The sequence below is a fragment of the Streptopelia decaocto genome, assembly GCF_964273445.1.
Source record: "Streptopelia decaocto genome assembly, chromosome: 1".
NCBI lineage: Eukaryota > Metazoa > Chordata > Aves > Columbiformes > Columbidae > Streptopelia > Streptopelia decaocto.
Window position 1 is genome coordinate 143,126,803 of NC_138663.1, and position 26,968 is coordinate 143,153,770.

The 26,968-nt window shown below is 39.4% G+C and overlaps 1 protein-coding gene across 4 annotated transcripts in view; it reads right to left on the minus strand.

The window, feature by feature from the left end:
- CBLB (Cbl proto-oncogene B) overlaps positions 1–14,564 on the minus strand; it is a 142,896-nt gene extending 128,332 nt beyond the window's left edge. For 2 of the 4 annotated variants that reach the window (XM_082063206.1, XM_082063204.1), the window contains exons 1-3: positions 14,465–14,564; positions 13,278–13,436; positions 3,044–3,294 (exon numbers count right to left, since the gene is read on the minus strand). In XM_082063206.1, coding sequence (XP_081919332.1) covers positions 3,044–3,294; positions 13,278–13,424 — 398 coding nt within the window. In that variant the 5' untranslated portion in view covers positions 13,425–13,436; positions 14,465–14,564. Of the gene's footprint in view, positions 1–1,846; positions 1,885–3,043; positions 3,295–13,277; positions 13,437–13,903; positions 14,037–14,464 lie in introns of those variants that run through there. The other 2 variants (XM_082063205.1, XM_082063207.1) reach the window with 2 other exon arrangements.
- Between the last annotated feature and the right edge of the window lie 12,404 nt (positions 14,565–26,968).

Here is a 26,968-nt window from a genome sequence, read left to right on the forward strand (position 1 = left end):
TTGGACTTCACAGAAATGATGCCTTCCAGCTTAGGCTACTTCCCAACAGAAGAAAAAAAAAGGCAGGGTGGTGGTGGGGGAAACAAATACAAAACCCCAGAGCCACAAAGACACAGAAAGCCTTTGAAGAGTAGATATATCCAAACCAGTAATTTTAATAAGCCTGTGTTAATAGCCTTTAAAAAGCAAAATCTGTGACAAAAAAAATCTTTAAATAACTTTATACATGGAAAAAACTTTTGTGCAGCCTGTATCTAGTACAGTTTACCAAATTAAGCAAGAGGACTGTGAGAAGACATTTTATACTACCCAGAAGGTAGATCAAACTCATATGCAATAAACAAACTTGTAATCCACATTTTCTCTGCTTAGCAAGACTCACCCATAGAGTATAAAAGGACAGCACCAACCACTCTTAAACAGCTGTCATATGCATTGGACATGGAACAAAGCACAAAGAGGCAACACCATCACAGCGTAAGCTTTTGTTTTAGCCATTTGTACATAATCTGACTGGCACACTATCTTTCTTCATCCACAGGATCTTTGAGAACTAAAATTCATGACAAAATCTTCACAACATAATAATTCTGATAGAATCAGGAAAATAGAATCATACGTATATTGACATTAGTTGCTAAATGTACCATCGCTATAGAAGTTAAAAGATTATTCAGTAACTCTAACAGGTTGTAAGTATACCAATCAAATATGTATACAGAATGCTTCCAAATGCATCCAGTTTATCTTTTTCGTTATGACCTCTTATCCAGAAACCAGAGGCACTAACAGAAAATAAAACAAAAAATGCAAGACTGAAAACTACAGAAACTGGCCAAGTATCAACATGAGAGGCTTTTGGCTTGCCTGGTTTTTAAATTGACTACACTTCAGTTTGACAGTAATTTTAGAAACATCTTCAAAAACACTTATTAGATGATCACTCCTACATTTGCATTAAAACATTAACAAATAACACACTTAGGTTAAAATGCAGGCATATTTGGAAGCAAAGAAGCTAAAAATATTAACAGCTTCTTTTACTAACTTACCAAGAATTAACATAATTAAGTATGTTGAAGCACTGCAGAGCAAAAAGGTACCTAGTTACAGGGCTCAGCAAACAAGTATACCTTCATTCAACTTTAAACTGGGACATGTATACGGATAAAACATCACCTGCAGATGAAAGAAGGTGCACTGAAGTCACAAAGATGTAGACTTAAACTTATAATGGCCTGAGGCATGAACTGCTGAAACAACGCTTACACTTTTTGTTGTTGTTGTTTAAGCATTCTGACATACAGTAGGAAACACAACTAATAATAGCACAGGAAAAACATTGCTATTGCACTTCTTTCCTCAAGCTTTAAAATCTAGTCAGGCAAAATAATATAGCTGTCACCTTCTGAAATACAAATTTAGAGAGCTTGAAGTAGTTATTGTGATTCAGTGCACTTCATTACTATGTTTTGTTTTAAAATCCCTCCTCTCCAAGCATCTCACAAGAATGGCCCAAATAAATGATGGTAAATATGCTAACTGTACCTTTTTCAAACACTGCTTTCTTCACAAAATATATCCTTATATCACTACTGTTACCCTCATGCAGGAAATTAAGGGGTAATTGGAAAGGAGAAAGCAACTAGACACAGTTACTAAGACACTGTTTTAATGACTATACAGAGTATATAGCAGACTTTTTCAAAAACTGACACTGAAACTGGCTTTAATTTATTGCTAACTGTAAACAAAACCATAAGTAAATCTGGGTTTCATACAACATAGGGAAGTTAAAATAAAATCTGTTTACATAACACAACCATTTATATCAAATTTCCCTTACCATAAAAAGTTCTTATTTCCTTTGCAACACAATGACTTCTGTACATAAAAAAAATGGTGTATTAAAAGAAAGAACCCATAGGCTCTGTGCTGAACAATTCTTCCAGAGATTCTGGAAAGAATGCATTTACAGTGAAAACATTCCTTTAGATACAAAATACATTCATCAAGATCTTTACTCATCACTAAAGTAGTTCAAACAGTGTATTTTGCTCTTTTTCAGCAAATCGCTCCAAGTATATTCACAATTGAAAAGTCTTTACATACTTCAAAAAAAAATCCTTAGACATTAAGCAAGCTTCAGATCCCTTATCAAGCACAGGAAACTACCACAGTATACTGAACAGTATAATCATTGCTTAAGAAAGCAGGAACATATGTATAAATCAAACATAACAGCAGTCACATTGACAAGGATGTTGGCATTTCACCAGCTCTAAAACTATACTGCAACTCTGCCTCTGAGCTCAGGTACAAACAGCATGGCAGAGATTCAATCCTTCGCTCACTTCCTCTCTATCTCCCATTCCCCACTATGTCCTTTAAAAACAGCATCGTATCTTTCATTTGAATAGATTTAAAGATAGACCACAGGTGGCAGAGTTTAATTGCCACAATACTGCTGTACCCCCTCCCCAAAACAAAACTGCAGAAAGTAGACATTAATCTGTTATTAAAACTGAACCACTGCTAATCAGGGATCCATTAGGCTTCTGAAAAGGCTTCTCAGCACCAAACTAACATTATCATCACCTTATGCTAACATCACACAATATCTAAAAACTGTGAATATTGTATGGCTCCATTTCATCAGTTGTGAAAGCTCTAAGTTAATACCCATCATGGCTCCCACAGTTTTAAGAACCGGGGTAGGGAGGTCAATCTCAGTCCAAGTAACCATCACTCTCTCTCTCTCTGCCAGAGGAAAACTTACATATTGTAAGGCCCTGTGAGTAAGTAATTACAATGAAATGAATGTTTTATGAAGGTTTTAAAGGTCACAAAGTGACAGATAAGAGCACACAGTGGAACAAATCCAGCAAATTACTGATTGACCTGCAGGGTCAATGAATCCAAACAATAAATATGTCTTCTCTTTAAATAATTAAAAATGTCAGGACACAATGGCTGCAGACAAACACTGTTAAGAATGCAGACAGGCCAGACAATCTACTTCATATTTAAATATTTCACTTACCTGTCCTGTGACTGCTCCTCATACATTCTTTCCTTCCCTTCTTTGAAGAGTCTTATAGCCCGTTTCGATTTTTTCATGAGACTGTCAATGTAGATTTTAAAATATTCATTCTCACTGAGTTGTGCAAGTTTCTGGTTATCATCATATTTGCTCAGTATAAGCCGCAAATGCTGATAAGTGTCAGGTAAAATGTCAAGTATGTAGGGTGGGCTGTTTTTGAGTTGAAGCTTTGGGTTTTGGCACAATCTTACCTATAAGCAAAAAAACAAAAAAACAAACAAACAAAAAACCACAATGTAAAAACCAATAAATATATTGGGGCACAAACTGCAAAAACTGATCTGACATCTGAAAATTAATAGGTGTAAGTAAGCATATTCCTCCAATGTCTGAGCACAAATAATTAAATCCTACTTCACTTATGTTCCAAGAAATCCCAACACAGACTCTAATGTCAAAGGATGTAAAATTTAACTTAATCCTGTCACATCTATAAAAAGCAAACAAGCTTATTTACATAGTTTGGGGTTTTGCATTTAAAGTAAAAATGTCTTTGCCTGCCTGCTATATGCTAATGAATATATTATCAAAATACAGTATGTAACTAATGCCAGTATCAGTCCTTTCATACAGATCTGTTTGCTGCAGATGAACTTCCCTATAGATGTTTAAATGTCTGCTAAGAACTAATTACCTTGCTATTTGCTGTCTCTCTTCTCTTAATCCAATGATACAACCCCTTAGAATCTATAGGAATTTAAACTTTGAAAAGCCTACACATATGAAAATGGTCTGAACAACACCAGTGGCTCAAAAGCTATTAGCTATGACAGACAGAAATTAAGACACAAACAGGTATCATAAACCAGGAAACAAAACATTATAAACTCAATGTCTTCCAGTTCATGGCTGTAATAGAAGATAACATCTTCACAGTATCACAGTATGTTTGGGATTGGAAGGGACCTCAAAAGATCATCTAGTCCAATCCCCCTGCTGGAGGAGGAACACCTAGGTGAGGTCGCACAGGAACATGTCCAGGCGGGTTTTGAATGTCTCCAGAGAAGGAGACTCCACAACTTCCCTGGGCAGCCTGTTCCAGTGCTCTGTCACCCTCACTGAGAAGAAGTTTCTTCTCAAATTTAAGTGGAACCTCTTGTGTTCCAGCTTGATCCCATTACCCCTTGTCCTATCATTGTTTGCCACCGAGAAGAGCCTGGCTCCATCCCCATGGCACTCACCCTTTATATATTTATAAACATTAATAAGGTCCCCCCTTAGTCTCCTCTTCTCCAAACTAAAGAGACCCAGCTCCCTCAGCCTTTCTTCATAAGGGAGGTGCTCCACTCCCTTAATCATCTTCGTTGCCCTACGCTGGACCCTCTCCAGCAGTTCCCTGTCCTTCTTGAACTGAGGGGCCCAGAACTGGACACAATATTCCAGATGTGGTCTCACCAGGGTGGAGTAGAGGGGAAGGAGGACCTCTCTCGATCTACTAACCACCCCCCTTCTAATACACCCCAGGATGCCATTGGCCTTCCTGGCCACAAGGGCACAGTGCTGGCTCATGGTCATCCTGTTGTCCACCAGGACCCCAGGTCCCTTTCCCCTACACTGCTCTCTAATATGTAATCTCCCAACCTATACTGGAACCTGGGGTTGTTCCTGCCCAGATGCAGGACTCTACACTTGCCCTTGTTAAATTTCATTAGGTTATTCCCCATCCAACTCTCCAGCCTGTCCAGGTCCCGCTGGATGGCAGCACAGCCCTCCGGCGTGTCAGCCACTCCTCCCAGCTTGGTGTCATCAGCAAACTTGCTGATAGTACACTCAATTCCCTCGTCCAAGTCGTTAATGAATATATTGAATAATATTGGCCCCAGCACTGACCCTTGGGGCACTCCACATCTTAATGGATTTGGAATCATCATGTTCCTAAATGGCACCAAAATTAATTGAATAATATATATTACATAAAAGAACAAGCTTCAGATGAATTGAACACCTTTCTTTGAATCTAGTCTCCACTGGAAATGTTTCTGGAAGAAAAAAGTACTCTTGTTCTTTCCTCAACATATACAATGTTAGAGTAATTATCTCCTGGCTACCTAAATTCTTTGGTAGTTTGTTCTGTAATGTTCTGTTCTAAAAACTGAAAGAGATTGAAAATAATGGGTAGTTTTTGCGTTGCATTGCACTGAGATATCCACACTAGACATACTAGAGATATCCGCGTTCTAGACACGTGTGTGCAGCTGTACATACGCAAATACTTATGAAAAAATTAAGTCCATGTGGTATAAAAGTTTTATAGGTATCATTCGGAGATTGCCACATTATATATTACTGACTTTGACATTATTTTGAGGTAACTAATGAGGCTGTAAAAACATCTTAATACTGCTGAAAGCAGATTCCTATTCCTACTAATGTATCAGCTTGAAGAAAGTGCAGCCTTTAGCATTTCCAGGGGATGCAGGTGGGGAACCAACTTCTATCTTGTAACATTCATTTCTCTAAACACAAAGCTGTTTTTCTATTGCTGACCCCTCTTTCAATTTCTAGATTTCTAAGAAATACACTACCTTAAGACTGTTGCCACTAACAGAGCTTCATGCACCACAAACAGCAAAGCAAACACATAATTGTTTTTTTCTCTCTGAAATATACACTGATTAGATTTAGGTAACTGGGGTCAGTTAGAAAAGTGAAGACAGAAGAATGGACCAAAGTCAAGCATTAACAAGCTTTAAAAAAAAAAAAAAAGAAGACTAGGACCATTAGAACAGTGCATCATAATCACTGTAGAAATGTTAGCACCATTCAAAAGCGGTATTTAAAATATGGCATTTGCAATTGCTCCCCTCATTTCACTGATCCATTGCTACTTTAATAATTTATATTATTATTTCACCTATTAGACCAAGTAATGGAACAGGAACCCTTCCGATGTGTTGGAGATCAGACAGTCCTTCCCACAGAGAAATTTACAATCCCAGTAGGAAACAAAAAGACAGCAGATGGATGCAGACAAATCTGAATAAACGAGCACAACATTGTTCAACATGGTGAAGAGTGGTTCAGGGCACTAGGAGTTAAGTATTTCTAGATATAAACAGCAGTTTCAAGGCAACCTCTAAAATAATTCAGTGGCTCATAGGAATTCCTCGTAGATTGAGGAAGAAGCTGGAAAGAAACAAACAAACAAAATTAAAGATGTTTGGTCATCAAATGATGAATGCTGGAACTGCAATCCATAACTGCAAGAGACTTTGAAACTGCATGTGATAAAGAGAAGGTTATCAGGATCAAGAAAAGGACAAGGTTCAAGTCGTGGATTAGGAGATGCCTGTATCAACATTCTCAAAGAATAAACGCTGGATATGATGGAATTCTTTCAAGGTCAGAAATGCAAAGCTGAACTTACTGATATACAAAATACTAACACGTGGATGAGAGATTTAGGTGAACAGATTGATCTGAATGAGCCAGACATAACTTTTTAAAACAGCAGTTCAAGTAAAGGAGCTGCTTGAGTGAAGGCAGCATGATGGTGTCACCCCAGGAAGATGAATAAAGGAACTAACCAGAGAGACTTACAAAGGAGATTTAACATTTTCTTTTAGTTATTCTGAAGTTCAGCTGACAGATAGAATTCTTTAAGGATATTTCCATAACATGAGCAAAAAATTTAAATGAGTAGACAGATCTGAAAATCATCCATGCAGAGATAGACGCAAATTTCTTTTTTTAGAAGAGTTAGAAGAACTGGAATCCCAAAGACAGAAGTGAAAACCTTTATGAAAAATGTAGACATTTTGACATATTTTATCTTAACTTCTGTTCTCTGTGACTTCTGATTTAGTGAAAACAAAACAAGATTGACATTCTTCCCAAAGCCAACTACAGATGACACAAATCAGTATCACTGATTAGGTGTTACAACCTGTGGAGTAACAAGCATAAGGAAAAAAGAATTGACAAGAGGAAATATTTATTCAGGGGAAGAAAAAAAAAAATCAGCAATGAGAGCAGACTACAAGCAGAGAAGGCTGTAATCATTTTAATTACTTCTTTATCCTAACTTAAATCTCATGAAAAAATAACTAATTCTCTTTCTGAAGTCTATCTTTTTGATCAGATGTGCCATCAAGCAGGATGTAAGTGGTTTCATATATATCAAAAATACAATTAAAAATATAAAAACAAGAGGAAAAAGCAAATTGCTTATGCTGGTTGGTGTATTTTCAACAGTCGGTCCATTCAGCTATACAAAAAGAACATCTTTTATAAAGAATTAGCTTCTCTTTCAGCTATTCTAGAAAGTTGTCTTTAGTCCAGTATCACAACAGTCATACACACATCAAAACAGGATTCTGTGGTCATCAAGGTTTACAAGGCTTTACCTTCTGCTGAAGATCTAAATACAGCACATCACTAGAACCTTTAACTCCAGAACAAACCTTTAAAAAAGTCATACAAAACTTCTACATTACAACTCAATTAGTCTTACACATCGAAAAAATGCTAACAATTAATCAGTACAAAGCTTTCTTTACAGAGGACACACGGTTTCAGTTCAAAGGAAGTCAGTTTGTAAAGAGGAGGCTGGTAAACCATATGGTTTCCAGAGTCAGGATGTCCTGACACGTACCACAGAAGTTCACAATTAAAAGTAAGCAATAAGAAATTACATCTGCTGACACAAAAGATTTACCAGAGCACCAGAAATGGTGCACACACCTTTCTTAAAAGGAAGACAGAACTCAAAAAAAAGAGAGAAAAAACGAATAAAAAATAAAGACCTCCATATTGCACTTTTTACAAAGCAACCCTCACCGACACTTTACGAGCAGCCATGAATCATATCACTGTGTGATTTGTGTATTGTTATGACTGGAAGTAAGCATGTATATATTTAGCAAGCATTCAGACTAAAAAATGAAAAGCAATCTGTCAGCAAGTTGTTAAGAAATGTCTCTCTCATTGAGGTGAACTGAGACAAATCTAAACTCCTTTCACTACCTCACTCAGGGTAAATCCAAGTATTTACTCCAGAATCACAGAAACAACAGAGTACAATTCTCATCATGAAGCACTACAACATCACCCTAATCTGCCAGAAACAGATTTTGAAACAGTTAACTCAGGAATTACAGACAAGCTCATTCTAGTGCCTATGGAGAAAAAAGTCCAACTCCCTCTTCCCTCCTCTCCTCTCCCCCCTAACTGAACAAAATAAATACCAGTACTCAACATTTTTGAAGATATTTGACTTAAGTTATAAGGCATTATTTCATAGCATCTTCAGAGATGAGACTAATGGATGCCTATTGTATTTAGACAATTAATTTCTTACAGAAAACTGTATCTTCTACTCACTTTTCAAATCAAACAATGAAGTCAAAAGCCCTGGACTCATTTGACAAAAGCGAATTATAGCAGCCCTAACACAATCTGCTTATACACCTAATGTTAGTCAAAGACAATACAAGGAAAGTTAACGCAGCTAAGCCAGAAAAAGTATCTAATGAGTAGGAACAACCACTAAACACTGTTTTCAGCTGCAATGAATGGATCAGAACAATCGGAGCACCAGTGCCCACACACTTCCAAACCCACACTTCAAAACCATTCACTGAACAAGTGTCTTCTGCCATGCAACACAAAGAGTCAAAGTATTAAAAAAGCACTTTGACATATCACAGACAGCATAAAAGTAGCACTGCAGTAAAATATCATAACAATTCTCCAGAAAACCACAAGACACAATGCTACCAACAACGAATTCTGAAGAATTTAATCAGGGAGCGGCTAATCAAGAAAATGGATGAAATCTGAACACGGTGCTTCTTCATAATTTCATAATTTCTTCCCACCAGAAATTACCTTAACTGTAACGCATTTTATTTTCCACAGAAAGACAGAAAGATGGGTTTTCTTTCTGAAAGAAGCCTTCTCATCAAAATATACATAGAGATGATTGATCACCCATCATTTCAGCTGACAATGCAGTAAGTGCTTCTTTAACAGCTACACCATATGTTTCCATACTGCAGGAACAAGCAGTAACTGATGCTACACACGGACAAGACAGCTGACTTTGGAGGGTCATTTATACTTTCTTCTGATTAGTAAAAGAGAAGCCTCCAGTTCTCTGTTTAAGTTTTTATTCTTTTTCCACAACCAGTTTATGCAGGACATAAGACTTCCTATCAACTTTGACCAGGTAATACACTGAAGAATACCTTGGTTATAACTGATCATTGTCTTTTCTAGATCCTTTGTGGAATAATAACAACTAATTGACTTGGAAGGTTCACATTAATGTGACAATTACAATAAAGCGTGGCAAAGAATAACCAACACATACACAGTTGCAACCACTGTGCTCTGACTGATGCTGATGAAAACTTGGATGGCGACAAATGTTAAAGAAAACCACATAACTAAGTTAGAGAGGTAACACAGATTTTACTAATTAAGTCAATAGTATGAGCTTTGGAGACATGCTCTAATTTGCTCTTAGGTAATTATTAAATAGTAAAACAAATTACCATCCCCATTTATATAGTCAGAGTCAATTAACTGGGTGGGCCATTACAGATTGCTCAAATAGTTTAGACAGTATTGTTAATCTTCACAGTAGAAAATATAATTATTTTCAGGCCCAATGCGCAAGACCACTGAAAAGTGATTGAAAGTTGAAATATTCCTGTTTTAAAAAATCCTGTTCAGAATGCATCACAATTTTATCAGGTTGAAACCCACAACATTAAAGTGTGCACAATAGTGCTGCCATCTCTAAATAGCCTGAGCAGTAAACTAACTTAATTACTTCTATGTTTACATAAGAGGCATTCTCTCCCAAAGTTGTTCTCAAGATAACAATTATCCTCTAATAATAACAATGGCTAGTTTCTAGGTTTTTAAATCATTAGGTTTAGAATCTGGAAAAAAAAAAAAATCCCATGTAACTTATGCATAGTTTAAAGGAAGACAGATTTATTAATTATATTTGTATTTATAGGATGAACTTTCTAAAATACATGGTTTAAAAATACTAATTGGCTTGCTAGAAGTTCAGAGATGTACAGCAAACTTGCTTATACAATGCTAGCACTGGAAAGCAGGGCTATCCTTCCAAACAATAAAAGTAATATTATACTTTGCATTGCAAAGGAATTAAAATATTTTTGGTTCTTAATGGTAAAGCTATTGCATACCCATGAGAAAAGCAGTAGGGAAACTGGACACTGATGCTAACAGCTGATGCCTCTTTAATAATGCGGTTAGTATTGTAAATTCATATAACAAAAGACATATCAGTAAACCTCAAAAAGTACAGATCCCAGTGGACGAAGTATAAAAAGGAAGATACTGATATAAGGCACGCAGACAGATAACAATTCACATTTACTGATTACTTACAACAAGATTTTTTTTTTTTATTTCCTGCAAGTATGTTGCCTACAGTAACTTTTACAAACAGGGCTGTAACCAGGAACAGTAGCCCAATGTTCTGTCCTGCTAAAGAACTCTTTCAAAACTCTTGTTTTTTTCAAACTGGTAGCAAAAGTTTAAAGAGAAGACACTTAAGCAAACCTGCAACCTTTTGCCTATTCTAATAGCTGAAGCATCAGACCATGAAAAACAAACACTACCATGAAATCTAAGCAATTCCAAAGCATGACATACAACCAATTCTACACAGAGAAGTTTCCATGGTATCCAAGCAGCCAGAACTTTTACATCTATGATAAAACCACTCTCATAGTATAGTTCTTATAGAGTAGTGATATTTGTAGAATTGGTTAAACCCTTATTGTTGGAAATAATTCAAACAGAAAATCTCGTCTGTCAAATGAGGAAATTACAGAAGGAAATGAAAGAAAGGTAAAAAATGGCAAACTTAAGAATAAATGTAAACCAGAGCTCTACCCATAGTTTTTAAGAATGTTTTTTTTAATCCTTCAGCTTTTTTTCCATTCTCTCTTTCCTCAACTTCTTTACAATGGCAGAAAACTTTAGCTACCTCATTGAAGCAAAAAAGATGGTTATCACAGCTATTATAATTAAAGAATAAACAAGGATAATAACTGTTATTAAAACAAGCAAAATAGGCCTCAAAGCCACAATCTTACCATGGGTGGCACCCCACCATGTTCACAGAGCCTACCACCTTCACTAGGTACTAATATGGTCCGTGACCCGCTGCAGAAATCAGTTGTAGGACACAATCCAGAAAAGGGATTTGAAACAACAGTCAACCAAGCAGCATTCTATTTCTGATTTTAATCCCAGGTTTTGATTTAGGCAGAGGAGAAAATGACCTTCCTGTGCCTGCTACCACATAAGGCTAAGCAACTTGAATTTGTTTGCCAACACATTAAATTTGCTCAAACACATCCTTCCACTACAAGTACCAAATGCTAAAAACTCAAGCAGCAAGCTACAGCATTCTCACACTATGACATCATCCTGTCTGGTATACTTTAATATAATTTGGAAATAAAATTTGATTAACTGAGAGCAGTTTAAAGAGGATACATTAAAGATCCGAATTGAGGACACTTATCCAGTAAAATAAAAAAGAAAGCACAGTGCAATGTCCAGCCTTTCCAGTGACTTCTGCAGAACAGGCCTCACTGGCTGTCCTGGTGCTCTGCTGTAATGGTGACAAACGCAGTTATCCTGCATTAGCTGAGTAAAAGCAAACCACAAGTCCAAGCAAGAGGTGTTTAGATTTTCTGGTAACCATGAATATACAAACCAATCAGGGGACAACCTTACCACACAGATTTGTAAATGGTCTGACACGGAGGGAGTTTAAGCTGTACGTTCCCCACGTGGTTCCAACAACTATAAACCAGATACCTGGCTTCCAAGCCAAACTTCCTTGTACTTAAGAAGAGTGCCTGCTTCCAAGCATTTATACTTCCAGTTCTTATTACAAGATGCTCACTGTCCATAGCATCTTGATCAATAACAGGGAAACATCAAAGTCTTTGTGATAATAACAATTTCTATCAAGACTGGTTTTTAAATGAATAATCATCAGAAATTATGGGGGAAATAGAGATGCTATTCTTGGAGCATCAGAAAGGAGATCACACAATAACTCTATCAAATACTTCGAAATTACCATTTGTCAAGGCATATAACATGAAGCAATCTCTATCATGTCAGTATAGCTACTTAGGAACTTTCAGAAATAGTAAACATCTGCATTTTAAAAGAGCCACAAGGCAAACAGTTACACTAATTCTTGAAGAATCACTGAGTTAAAAACTCATAACTCTCTTGCCTTACAGACCCAAGACTAACAGATAGTATCCCTCACTCCCCAGCAGTTTCAAGAGGAAGCTCTCAAGTATCACCTCATATGCCAAACGGAGTGCCTGCATCTCCTGAACAGTTATCTGTGTCATAATCAAATTATTCCTACCACTGGTAACAACTCTCCTTGATAATCTATCATCATAGAAGCTGTCATTTTGTATAATACTAAACAAAATGTATCAGGCTGGTGCAGACAACTGTAAGATCTGAAAGACTATGATCTATCGCCCCACTTCCTAAAAAATGAGTTTCAGTACAGTGTATTTCTAGTTTCAAAATGATGAGTAGAAGTACTTAAAAATCATTAAAATGCAGAACAGACGCTTGCAAGTTAGGCATGCCATACTAATCTGTTTACTAAACTGACAAGAGTGACATCCCTCAGTCCCCACGCACATTCCTAAAAGCACAAACGTATCTGTGTTGCCATCATGAGTGTGTCTCACAGGACGATCAGCTTAACTGAAGTTTCATACTTCAGAGGTCTTGTTTGCAGACTAACAATGTGAACCAACATGCAACGCACAGAATATATGTGATTACATGTCTAAGTTAAGCAGCTTTTCGTTAGGGCAGCTCTTCAAGTTTGAGTCATTTTAAAGAATCTGAAAATAACAATAGCCTACGGCAAACACACACATTTGTTTTCTCTCCGCAAACCGAGATTAAAAGAAAAAAAAACATAGCCAGAGGCCATAGAGAGAAAAAGAAGAAAAACAACCACCAAAACCAAATGGTGCTTAAATTACCTAAAACATAAACCCCCTTACTTCCCGAGGCGCACACAGCACAACAGTCAGAGCAGCAGGAAGACGCCGTTTCCCCATGTGTACCCACTTAAATAGCCCCATTCTTCCCTGTGCGTGTACACGACCGCACCACAGACACTCACCACTTTGTCCATAAGCTTCCACGTCTTCTCCACAGTCCTCCGGTCAGCAGCTGCCTGCTTGGGGGGGCCCACGGCGTCCTGGATGGCATCAATGAAGCCCAGGATCCGTCCCTTGCGCGGGTTCCGGCCGTTCAGGGAACTGGCCATCTGGGAACCAAGCTGGACAGACAGACACAGACTCACAAGGGGCCCCAAAACATCTTGTCATAAAAACCCCGCCGCGGCCCGTGAGGTAACAACACCTCCTTCTTCACGGGCAGGAAAGGGCAAGAGCAGGGCATGCTTAGGAACAAGTTTTAACTTTCTCGCGACAAAACAGCGTAAACCCACCTGGCCCGAGTTTACAGTGGAAAAAGCCATCCCAGATTTACCGTCAACATCAGCACTAACCGGCGGGAGGGGGAACCCACCCACCCCAGGGCCCGGCCCACCCGGCTCCGCGCCGCTCCCCGGGCCCCGCCGGGCACATGCCCCCATCAACAGACAACAAAAGCGGAAGACGCGCAGTGGCAGGGTAGGAAAGAGGAGACGGGCGGAGTAGAAAAGGCAGCAAAAGCAGCAGGCAGGGATCCGCCAGGCAGGCGAGCGGCCCGGCAGCGGGGTCAGGGGGGCGCGCAGGCACACACCTCGCTCCCGCCGCACGCCGACGTACACAGGGCACCCCGCGGCTTTGCGCCCAGAGCGAGCGGAGCCGCCGAGAAAAGCCGGGAGCGGCGGGGAGAGCGGGGAACAGGCTCCTCAGCCCCCGAGGCGGCCGCTTCCCCGGTCCTCAGCCGAGGGCGGCGGCGGAGCGGAGAGCAGGCAAAGCGTCTGGTCGGACGAGGCTCCCCTCCCTCCGGCGCCGGGGGGCGTCACTGCCCCAGCGGGCAGGGGCAGCGCATCCCGCGCCCCGTCCCGGCCGCCGCGCCGCGGGCGGCCGCTGGCGATGGCCACGCGTGAACGCGGCGCCGGCTGCCCCGCAGGGCTCTGCCCTGTGGCGCTGCTGCTGCCGCCGCTCCTGCTGCTGGTGGCGGGCGGCCGCTGCCCCGCAGTGAAGCATGGGGAGCTACTGCCCCGCCGCCCGCATCGCCCTGCCCGCAGCACAGCCCAGCCCGCCCGCTGGGCGGGTATGTGCGCGCGTGTGTAGAGAGAACGAGAGCGCTACAGAGACATGCAAGAGAGAGCTATAGAGAGCTATGCACACGCACGGGTCTGTCTGTGGTACGGCTGGCGGCCCCCGGCAGGCTACGGTCCTCCCTCACTCCTAGAAAGTGAGGCTGGATCCCCGGCGGCTCCGACCCCGCTCCCGGCCCCTCCTCTCCTCGGAACATGCCCACCCCCAAGACAACACTCATCCCGCGCCTGCGCGCAGGGGGAGGGCGGGCGAAAGCGCCGAGGAACCAAGCCCCCTTCTTGCAGGCGGGAACCACCTCTTCGGAACAGCCAATCAGAAGAGGAATCTGTGTTTGTTTGAAGTGCCCGCTAGCAAATGAGCGCGTAGCTGGGAACGGGGCGGGGTGGTGGCTGGGAGAAGGCTTCGGAGATGGGGAGGGGGCGGGAAGGAGGTGGGGGGGGGGGGGTCTGGCAGGGCTGAGAGTGATAGGAAAGCTGACCAGTGGTTGAGCTTGAAGAGCGGAGAGGCGGAGCTTCCGGTCCCGCCTCCTCACGGCTGCACACCTTTTTGAGAGGGTGGTTTGAAGCTTCGGGGTTGAGGTAGTGAGTGGGTTTGAGGAGACTCCGGGGGAATCTCTAGCTCTAGAGTTCTCGGGGGCTGCAGAAACGGCTAGAGGTCTGTAGCAGCGTGTCTGTCCCTCTGGTGAAGTTGCTGTGCTCCTGTCTGCTGGAGCACTTGGTGGGCATTAAAAATCAACAGTCGTTATTGCCACCTTCCTGAGTGTTTTGCCTGTGCACTTCCCCTTCGGGCTTTTGAAAGCTTGTTGTTGTGGGTTTTTTTTTTTTTTTTTTTGTAGTCATAAAGAACAGGAACTTGTTTTTCTTCTGTGTGTCTGGTGGGGGTTTACTTGCGGTTCGTTTGTTTTATTTTTTGTTTGTTGGGCGGGGTGCTGTTGAGGTGCTGAGATTTCCCATGTTGGAAATGAAATGGACTAGAGAGCTGTAGGAAGTGGTGAGGGCTGTAAGGCTTGCACTGCCCCTCTGACAGGTGGTGAGGGAATATGTAAACAAGTAATAGTTAAAATTGCTCCCTTATGTTGATTTTGATACAAGCACTTTCTGCAGGGGTATGGTAACTGATTAGTATGATACACTTTTATTTTGGGGCAAATTTTCCTTTCAGATTTGTGTATTACTTGTGAATGTTGCAAAGGAGTGAGGCTTACCTACATAGGCTACAAGGCATTCGAGTTCAGATTCTTTTGAAGATGTTCCAGGGAATAATTATGCTTTGTAAGTGTTAATCTTCTAATTAATTTTCATACAAGGAAACAAATACAAAGCTTAGCAACTTTGAAGCTGCTTTCTGAAGGCAATTGTACTACATATATGGGTTTGAGTTTTGGTTTTCTGAATATAAGCAAGTATGTTTTCTGTAGATATTTTTAGTGCAGATATCTTTCTGTTGTTTTAAAATGTGTGAAGTTATTCCTCTGGGCACACGTACAATAATGAAAACATATCAATAATGTCATCTTCAAAGTTCATTGTTCCTCTATAGCTTTAAAATAAGAATTGGCAGGTACTATCCTTTAGTGGTTTAGAAGCTTCTCATTTCACTGTAGGCTCTGTAAATTATTCTCTTTCCTGTGTTTCAAATGTTGGTTTCAAACTCTTCTGTGGCAGCTCTCCATACCCTTGTTTTGTTTGGAGCTCAGCTTGCATAAGATTAGGTTGGTAGTGACTTTTCACTCTTTTACCATCTCATTTGGTTGTGGATAAAGAAGAGGATTTGATTTTTTATTTTTTTTTTTCTGAACTTGTTAAATCTTTGATTCTTTTCCTCAGTTGTTTTGTTGTCATTGTTGTTATGTCATTCTCTTCATATTCCAAATGCTGCCAAGAGCCCTGATCTGTGAGTTGCACTTGGTAGCTGTCTGGGGCTGAGTCATGTTGTCTTGCAGTTCAGCTGAGTGCAGAGCCAGCAGGAGCGAGCAGCCTGGTTCTCTGTGTGTGCTGCGTTACTAAGACAATAGCCAGCTCTGTGGGGAAAGTGGGTGGCTTTCAAACAGCTTTTCTTTAAATTGGCTGTGCTGTGCAGTACATGTATTCTGGGAATTACAGTCCTCAGAGGGTCATATGAGTGTATGTTGGAAGCAAGTCAGCTGGGAGAAGCAGGTGAAAGAGATACCTGTGGCTTCAGTATCAAGAATGTTAAAGATGGGTCAAGCTTTCACATGCTATGCAAGGGGTAGAAGACACAGCATTGCTTTGTGGTTTCAAGCATGCAGAGTGAAAGGATGGTTTGACAGAAGACAGCTGAGAGGCAGGGCTGAGAGAGGAGGAGCAAACAGCTGCCATGTGTTTTAAGTTTAAGACATATGCTTGTTTGCAGTGGAGAACATAAGGACTTACCTCGCCCACTCAATCTGTGGGGTGTGTAAGGACAAAAGGCTTTTGAGAGGGTGGTAGCTGAAGGCACTGACCAGCTGGAATATTTTCATAGAATCATAGAATGGTTTGGGTTGGAAGGGACCTTGAAGATCATCTAGTTCCAACCCCCCTGCAGTGGGCAGGGACACCTTCCACTAGACCAGGTTGCTCAAAGCCCCATCCAACTTGGCCTTGAACATTTCCAGGCATGGGGCATCCACAGCTGCTCTGGACAGCCTGTTCCAGTGCTTCACCACCCTCATCATGAAGAATTTCTTCCTTCTATCTGATCTGAATCTACCCTCTTCCAGTTTAAAGCCATTACCCCTTGTCCTATGACTACACACCCCTGTAAAAAGTCCATCTCCAGCCTTTTTTTTTGATCCAGGCCAGCAGTATGTTAATGTATAGCCATCCAGAGGGACAGGTGAGAGGGTATTCCCACAGCCCAACTTCAGCCTCTCTGACAGCCTAAATTAAGAAGCTAGTCTGCTGTGCATAGGTCCATTGAGAGCACAGGGTGATTCAAAGCAGAAACTTAAGTCAAATATTTTGATTCTCTGGGGGAAAGAGCATCTTTCAGTTTGGGCTATGTGTGAGGTGCATAGGTAAGTTCGATATCTAATTAAGGCTCCCAAGTAATGTACATACAATTAAAATGCCTCCACAGATCTCTTACTCAGGCTTTCTGAACAAACATTTTAGTTCTTCTTATACTGAAGAACATTACAATTTGGTTCTGATGCTTTTAAGTGTTATAATCAGTAAATAAAAATGCTACAGAATGGAAATTAGATAAATCTGAGGTGACAGATTTCAAGAACTCCACATTATGTGAGGCTGATGATCAACCTAGTTAAGGTACTAAACAGTCATTTAATGATGTCTGGATGACTGCTGTATGGATTTGGTGAAATCCTGTAATGAAAAGGATGGAGTGGAGGTGACTGCAAGTCAGAATATGATAAGGGAATCAAGACAGTGTGAAAGAAGCCTTGTTTTGAACTCTTAAATTCCTTTGTAAGGTAAGGATTTCAGATATGAGCATTTTACTGAAAGGCAAAACTGCATGACTTCTTGAAAAGCTCAGCTGCTTGATACAGAAAAAAGGGATTGAAATTAACAATTACATTTATCCATTACAGTATTTTCCTATCTGTTAACTGCTTTTGTTGTGGTTTTTGTTTTCTTTGCTGGTGACTCTCATTCCTCTAGACCTGTTAGCATTGTGAATGAAACTTTATGTTGCTGCTCATGAATGAACTCAAACAAAGCACCATTGACAGTAGTTGGAAGCAAGAGAGATGTTTTGGTTTTCTTTGTTCACCAGCTATTAAAATATTATTGATTTTCTGCAGTTAGTGTCTGTGGTTTGGAAGCTGCTTTCATTTGTGTGGGTTTTTGACATGTTTCAAGTGACTTTTTGCCCAAATACTCTGAAACATGAGAACAATTAAGAGGTCAGATGTAGGTTTTATTTATAGCCATGTAAATAAGATAAGGTATTGCCCTCATGTATGGTATACTTTTTTTAGAGGTTAATATAGTCTACAATATGCTGAGTTAAGTGATATGGTAGCAATGCTTGTAGAAGCTTAGGTCAGCTATTTCAAAAGTTGAATGTCAAGTGACTTCTTGCTAGTTGTAACAGAATACCGTGGCTATCCCAGCATCCTTAAACTTTCAAAGTAATCTCTTTGTGTTTTAACTGAATATGTACAATATTATGCAAAAGGCAACTGCTCACAGGGGTGTAGCATTCTGTGGTGTGCTATCAGGCAGTGGTTTAATGTCTGAGCTCTGACAAGGTCACGCTCTTTGCAGAGTGTGAGGTGCCCCAGCAGAAGGCAGCTGGTCCCTCTTTGCAGGGAAGCTGGGGCTGTAAGGGCCACTAGAACCCACTGTTGTTTTGCTGCCCTACATCCATCTGTTCTGTAAAAACACCAAACAAACCAAAGCCAACCAAATTAAAAAACCCACACCATAACCCAAACACACAAACAAAAGATAAAGGTATCTCTTGTTACAACAGTTATCTTTTAAGTTCCAGAACTATTTGCTTAAATACATTTTCATTGGTCCAATCTAGAAATGTATAATGTCTTATACTGCCCCCCAGTATACAATTATTACATAGTCATCAGTAATATGGAACAAATTGGAAAACACTTTCATATGCCCTCAAGGATGCTAGGCTCTTCAGATCTTAAAAAAAAAAAAAGCCATTTATTTATGAATTGGGGGTTGTTAAGCTGTAAGCCACCATTGTGGGTAGCAAACTCAGAGACAGAAAGCAAAACCAGTCACCTGTGACACTCAGAATTCTCTTACTGATAATTTAAGTTGGTGTAATAATAGATGCTTTTCCTGCCTTAGTGGGTAATTACTTAGAAAAAAAAAAAAATTATAACAATGGCAGCTTGTTGCTAGATTATTATCCAGTTAATTCAGCTGCCTCTGTTTTTCCTCTGTCTACTTAGATAATGATAGAGTCCTCAAGCCTACATTTTTAAAAAAATTTGTTTTGCTGCTGGTTTCTAGAAATGAAAAAATATTACTTTCACACATGAAATGTGAATAATGTAACAGTTTAACTTCCCTGTTGAAGTGTTGTAAAAAAAACAACCAAACAAAAAAACACCACACCTTGCCTTTCAAAGTTTCTGCACACTGTAGAAATCTATCATTGCTCCCACAGGCTGTTGCAGTACAACTGATGATAATACAGTGTTGCTGCATTAGTTTTCTCTGCTGAGGATTTAAGTCCTCTTTTTGTCCTTGATTTGGAAAGACAAGCTAAATTTGGCTCTGCACCTGTAAACAGAATGGGACAGGCACTGTTCTCGGGCCCTGAGGCTGGGCAGTGGGGCAAGACAGGGTTGGTAGCCACCATTCTTACTGAAGTTGTTCCACTAATTCCACCTCCTCACAACCCCACACCCAAAATAACTGCATCCAGGGAGTCATCCCTGACTGTGCTAACCCTGAACCTTCCTGGGATTTCTTTGGGAAGACACCAGCAAACATGAGCCAAAACTACTAGGGAGTATCTTAATGATTTAGCACCGCAGATCATCATGTGGCACATTGTCATCATAACTGTGGTAACTGTATACAGATATAGTTGGAGTATGTGTGTGCATATAAATATACACACGTGCAGACACACTGCAATAGGGGGCCTTTCATCTTTGTGAATTTTGGTTGAACTTCAAAAAATCAGCTGCCTTCTTGAGAAGTGAACCTCTTAAAGGGTACATTGGAAGTACATTGGGAAGAATTTTACCGACTGATTACATTTTCACATCTTTCATTTGCACGAGGAGGAAATCACCTTGAGTATGATATTGTTTCCCATGTAAAATATAGCAGAACAATTTACTTGACTGAGCAATTAGAAAATAAATGATCTGTTTGCAGAATGAGTATGAAAACTAATTGTGGGGCCAGGCCTGTGTTTGCCTGTACACCTCACTAATGAGTTTGCTGTAAACTAGACAACCCACTTCAAAACACATCTCCGCCTTAATATATTGTATTAAAAAAGCATGTCAGCTTAATTTTAAAACAACCTAACCCTCAGGGAGCAATTTTACTTGGGTTCTTCTGTTTCTTTTCTGTTATTAATTACATCCATCTGCTAGAGCAGGTGCAAAGGCTTTAAATAAGTTCTATTCTTTTAGCTCTACCTCTTGAATTTACCCCATCTGTGCAATAGCATGCAAGTAATCAATGTCAGTATCTTTTTTTTTCTCTTCTCCTGTTCATGTTGAGTACCATGATCTTAGTTCTTCCTAATCTCGGTCTGATAAAACAATAGCAACAATATTTAACTCCAACATCCTATTTAATATCCTGCCCCAATACAACTAGGATTTCTTGGTTGACTTCAGAATTAGGAGCTTTTGTTCTTCTCCATTCAAATATCTCTGCTTTCACCAGAATTTTTAAGATTTTCAAATTGTAATAAGTGTTGTGAACCATACGCTTAGGGACCTTCCAATTGTCATCTTCTTCTGGAGTAGGAGTTATACTTGAGAGGAAACAAGCCTGTGTCTATTGAACACAGTTTAGCGTAGTAAAGACTTCCTCTGTGCTTCTGCAGGTTGAAATAACCTCAATTAGTGGAGATTTGAACTAGATTACTAGCAGCTTTAATTGAAATATTTGAATGAGGTGCTGTCATACAGACTTTTCTACAGCATACAGCAATGTTTTCAGTTTGGTGAGATAGTGCTATATAGTTAAACAGGGAAATGGTGCAGTGCTAGGGAATCATAACTTAAGCATCATGACATATTTGCTTAAATTTCTTCTGTGCCACTCATTGTAGCTTCTAATATTCTGTCCATCCTTCTAAAATAAGACAGCTTTTTGCGCTATAATCTGCTTGACTCCTTGATGATGAATTTGTGGTGCATTTTCTACCAATACTTTGTTTGTGGGAAAAGATAGGAATGTTTTGTCTTTGACTGGTATAGGAAAAACACACTGGATTTTTCTTTTTTTTATAATAAGTTGGTTACTGAAAGTAAACCATATGTTTTATAAGGTAAGTCACTGTCTTAAAAGAACCAAATAATTTTTGAGCTTTTTCATGGATCGTTTGCAAACACAAACTGAATGCATTTGATATTTGTAATTATTTGCTGAATGCTTCAGAGCATTCAGTTAGACTGAGTTTACAAGATTTTTGCATCAGTTGCTCATTCTACATAATGTAATTGGTGATTGTATTTTTCTACTTCATTACAAGACTACATTTTTTAAGAGGCAAATGAAAAATAGTGAATCAGACTTCTAGGGAGGGGAATAAGTGATTTTTTTGCCTTTCTGAAATGTTCATTTTAATGCCTTAAGCCGTCATATTTTGAACAACAGTGAATACTACATTGAATTGTGATTTTTCGTTTTTCTGTTAATTCTGTTGTATGAGAGAGTATAATGCTTGTTTCATTAATTTTCAGATTAAGGCATGTCATGTTCAAAATATAAAGAGGTCAAAGTAAAACTACAAATGAAGCCTGAATTAACCCTTTTTGCTGAATTTCTCTCATTTTCCTGTTTTGTTTTCAATTTATCCAGTTCCACATGGATGCCCCTTTTGTCTCGGCAGTCAGAAAGTGTCCAGCAGAACATCGTGACCCTTGTATCAAGCAGCATGAAAGTGGTTTTGAGAACGTGATTTTATCCACCCCTCCATCCCACAGCTCTATTTTCCCGGTGTTTTACTTTGTTCAGTTACCAGTCACTTGCTGGTAAATGTAAAAACATCTATACTGGCTTATAAGCCTGTTGTGCTGGTATTTTTCTCTCTCCTTTCTGTTTGTTATTCTTGTGGGGGGTTGGTTGGTTTTTCAGGTTTGATGTTTTATGTTTTGTGGATTTTGTTTTTTAAGTATCTGGTTTTTTACAGCTTTTCTTTTGGCATAACCAAAAATTTTTTCTAATGTGTTTCCGTTATCAAACTCTTCATCAGAGCTGAAGATGAACAAATAATCTAACACTATTTCGCTACCTAGCCAGCAGTTATTCGTGCTCAGTAGCAGCTTCTGATAGGCTTTATCCTGATCTTGCACGAATTAGCCAGATTGTGTCCCCGTGCTCACTTTTTAAGGAATAAAATATTCATTATTAAAGCCTTGTATATCTGAACAGCTGCATAATTTTGGCACCAGGTACAATACATAGTTGGTACTCAGTCTGTCACATTAAGTGAAAATTTCTCTTCAGTTTTTCTTTGTAAATATGAATAATAGACAGCCTTTATAATATTTCCTAGGTTGTCTCTAAGTTTGCAGTTTGACTTATTTTTGTGATTTTCTCTTTATGAAAGAAGGATAGTCTAAATGCTACAGGCTTTCCTAAGAAATATTGTTAATATTCTTATGTGTTAGCAGCTTGGAAGTGTGTGGTGTGCTTAACTCAGTCCTGGTAGAAGGGAGTATCAGCAAATGTGTTTTTAATGTTTGATGTCTTTATCCAAGCCTATGGAGAAAGATTGGAGGAAGTAGTAAGGTCCTATGTATTAGAAATTTTTTCCTGTGTTTTTGTCTTTTACGTGTAGGCAGGTATCCAGACTTTTGAAAAATAAATAGTGATCTGTTTAGATGCCTATTCATGAATCATTGTCAAAGCAGGCTGATCTTGTAAAAGCAGGTATGTGGTGATTTCTGAAAACTTACTGAATGTGAAGGTTTCTCTCCTTGAAGGTGCACTGAGGTGCAGAGTCACTAAAAACCTTGGATGCTTTCATTTGTTTGTGCCTGTTTTTCTCAAGTTGTTTTAGAACAAGCACCCCACTTTTGGACAGATATATGGCTCAGACCATTTATTTTCAATGTGCAGCATACTTCGATTTTGTCGTATTAAAAGGGAATAAAATGAGCTCATTAACTCCTCACTTTTTCTGGGTTTGGACTTCTGTCAATACACTTTTGTATTATTCTTTCTAACCCAAGGCTATAACTGATAAATGGTGATGTACTCGGGGCGGGGCTTGGTTGTGTGGCTGACATGTGAGACAGTGCTGGGGGGCCTGGGTCAGTCTGCACAGAGCTTCAGCAAGACTTTCCCTGTACCGTTCATGTGCACACGATGTACTCGCCCCTGAGCTGCCTGGCTTTGCTGTGTGATACAGGTGAAGAGACTGTGTAGCTTCCAGGGGAAGACCTCCATATGCTGGATAGATTGACTGAAGCTTGGCTCATGACCTCCGAAAGAGAATTTTTAGAGGCACGTTTTGAAGCAGTTGAACACTTTAAAATAGAAAAATTAATATACTCGGAGAGTTTTCTCCATTTGGTGACATACAGAAGCTAAGTGTAGTAACTTTACCCTTTGTACAATCTCAACACAACTTCTAGAGATTGTGGGAATTCTTACTACCTTTCTTTTGCTTCATAACCCTCTGGCAAGCTAAAGCAGGAGCAACTCACCCTGATAAAGGCGCATTCTGTTACTTTTAAATTCAATGAGGCCTTACTCCCAAAGATTTTCAACCTAATTCCATAACCTTGCATGACCTCATGACATAATAAAGTCCACAGAGTTACCCTGGCTTAGTTCAGCAAAGTGTCTGTTCCTGTACATCTGCATATCTCCTGCCCATGTAGAATATCTATTTTAACTTACTGGCACTGGGATTATAGGTTGTTGTGACTTTTCTGGAATCCAGGCAGATCTGCACTTCCAGAAGGCAGAGCATGGTAGATACTGGGGTGTGTGTGACAGACTGCATGCCAGTTCAAATATATTAAAAATGTGAAACATTTTTTAAAGGGAAAAATTTATAACATGCATCCCTTTTTTTTTTTTTTTTTCCCTTTGGCCAAGGCTGAAAATATTCTCTTGTGAAAATGCTTCCCTTGACTCATTGGCTTTTTATATTTTTTTCCTTCCACTTGACTAAATTATGCCTGTTGGATTTTAGATCTATCAAACATGATTATTGAGCAGTGAAGTCTATGAAGAGTGTAGTCAGTTGAGCCAAAATGCAGAAATATAGCGCATACACTACTCAGAAATCTCTTTAGGATAAATGGGGAGAAATCGCAGAATTTATCATGGATGAGTGCTAAGCAACTAAAGTTCTGGAAGAGTACTTGGAATAAGACAACCTGGACAGTAAATAAAACCTTTAATAAAATCTTCAAGGAATGCAGTGATTACATAAACAACCTCATGGAAAATGTGTTTAATGCCAAGTCCTCCTGTGTTACTGTGTAAAGGCAGAGCTACCAGCAGACTGTAATATTTTCACATGCAATTGTACCAATGACCGCTGAAGGAGGAAGAAAGGAATTGAAGAAGAGTCAAAATAGTCACAGAGGGCAGTCAGAGTGAAGATGCTGTATGCATTAAGTTGAGATTGAAATCTGTTTAAAAATAAAGTCTTGTGGCTCTGGTTAAATGGCTTGGTTTCACTGACGTCTTCATACAAACATCACCTTTTGAAGTAATTCAAACAACAGTGCTCCCAAGTGTTTCCTGTTTTGGATGAACTGAGGGGCCCCTTCCTCAGCCAGACTAAATGAGTAGAGTTGTCTTCAAACAAATGGAATAGTATTTAAACCATTCACCTACCTCATAATAAAGAACAGGTACTAGGTATATTACTGCTTAGCACTGTACTAAGAGCAGCAATGATGTGAAAGCAAAATGTTGTGGAAGGCTCCATATGGTTAAATCAAATGCATTTTTTTTACCACATTTTTCCAGAGTTTCTGAACTGGTAGGTACAATGGCTAAAACTGTATTTTCTAAGGTGAAACTTTACTAAGATATCTATTTTTATAAGAAAGGAAAGTGGGATCCTTACTGTTTATGTTAATTTCACTTGGTCTTTTCCCATTACCTGTATAGCCCACCTGTGTGTCAGTTTGCAGTTCAGCTTCTTTTATGAGCTCATGTGCCTTGATGCTCGTTCAAGATTTCTGCACCTTCACTTTGATGGGCTTATCTGTTTGGTATTAGAGAAGTCACAGTTTACTCTGGAAGAATGCTTGTTTCCTCAAATAGTGATGCTTGAATGAATACTGGAGGCAATGCCTGTTAAGTGAAGTTTAACCTCAACAAAACTGGTATTCTTTGTGAATATTTGAATGTAGCTCCTTCATCCACTGAGCAGAACAGAAAAAATGCCATGGCACTTTTTTTTGTTTAAATTGGGCCTGCCAGTCAGAATTTGAAATATTAAAATACCCTTTATAAGCTGCTTGTGAACAAGGAGCAGGATAAGAATTAGTCAGAATTTTTCCAATAATTTAGAATGTAATAAATCTGCTGCAGCTCTTGTGTGAAGCAGTGTGCCCAGAAATGCAGTTGTTACGTGAAGCCTCATTTGGATCTTGTGCAATGTTATTGTATTTTAGTGGGACGTTGATGTAATCTTGGAAATAATTATGTCGGATTAGCCCAAACAGTAGAAAAATGCAAGAGACTGTGTTTCAGTGAAATTACTACAGGTTCACAGGAGTGTGAGTAACATCAGGTAGATTGGGTTTTCACTCAGCTGATGCTATTTTCAGAATGACAAGCTTGTGGAATGAGCAGAAAAAGCATTGGCAGTAATTATGACTAATGTTTAACTGTATTGCATGAAGCATTTAAGGACTGTGTAGTCTGAGATATTCAATTTTACGTGTTCCCAAAGGTTTTTTTAAATGGTAGTCTTACAATGTAATGGTAGTATGGTATTTTTAAAATATACTGAGCCTTTTCAGGAGAGATGCGAAACTATGGTAAATTGACATCACTTGGACTGTCTTGGTTTAAACCAAAATATAAAATGTGGCTCACCAGATCATTTTCTAAAATGTAAAGTTTACTTGCTTTTGTGGATTTATGTCTTCAGTTGCACTTAATCACTTCCTCTGTTTGCTGTATTTATTCTCTCATTCTGAAGTACTTAAATATGCTTAAGCTTCATCTGTGTCCAAGCACTTTGCTAAAATGAGGTTGAATTTTCATTGTGGCTTTTTGGAATGGTTGGCAGCATAAATGTAAAAATGTGTATTTGCAAATGTGCACGACTTCTACAGGAAATGCTCCATTGTTTGGGGTCTCTCTTTATATATATGTGTGTGTATATATGTATGTGTAAGGACTAGAAAAACAAACTTTGGCAACTTCTAAAATCTTATTTGAATGGGCAGAACTTTATACTGGGGAAAGTGGACAAGTTTGGTTTGAGTTTTTTTCTACAGATGAGCTTGCTTAAATGCAACTTTAAATCTTGACTGCTTGGTTGTAATTCTCGAAGGACTTTTTTTTTTTAAGTGGGCACCAGAGGCACCTAAAAATAAAACTGGCTCAATTTCTTTGAGATTTTTTTCTTTTTGAGTTAGAACTTACCCATACAGCCCAATGAGTCAGTTTCGTCTTCCCCATGTACAGCTGCTGTAATGGAAAGAAATGGTCTTTTTAAACAGCCACGACAGTCATAGTTTTTGCAAAATGGTGAATGGGGAGGGAAATTAAAGAAATTAATTGGGAAAAAGTCTAGGCCAGCAATGACTAGTATAACTTACAGTAAAGAGAAAATTACTTAAACCATGACATAAAAGCTGTGTATTTATAAAACCTCATAGTGGCAGTGCCCTGCGTTCTGTCCTTGCTCTACATTGCACTGGCATGGTGATTGGGAGAACTTGGATCTATGAATT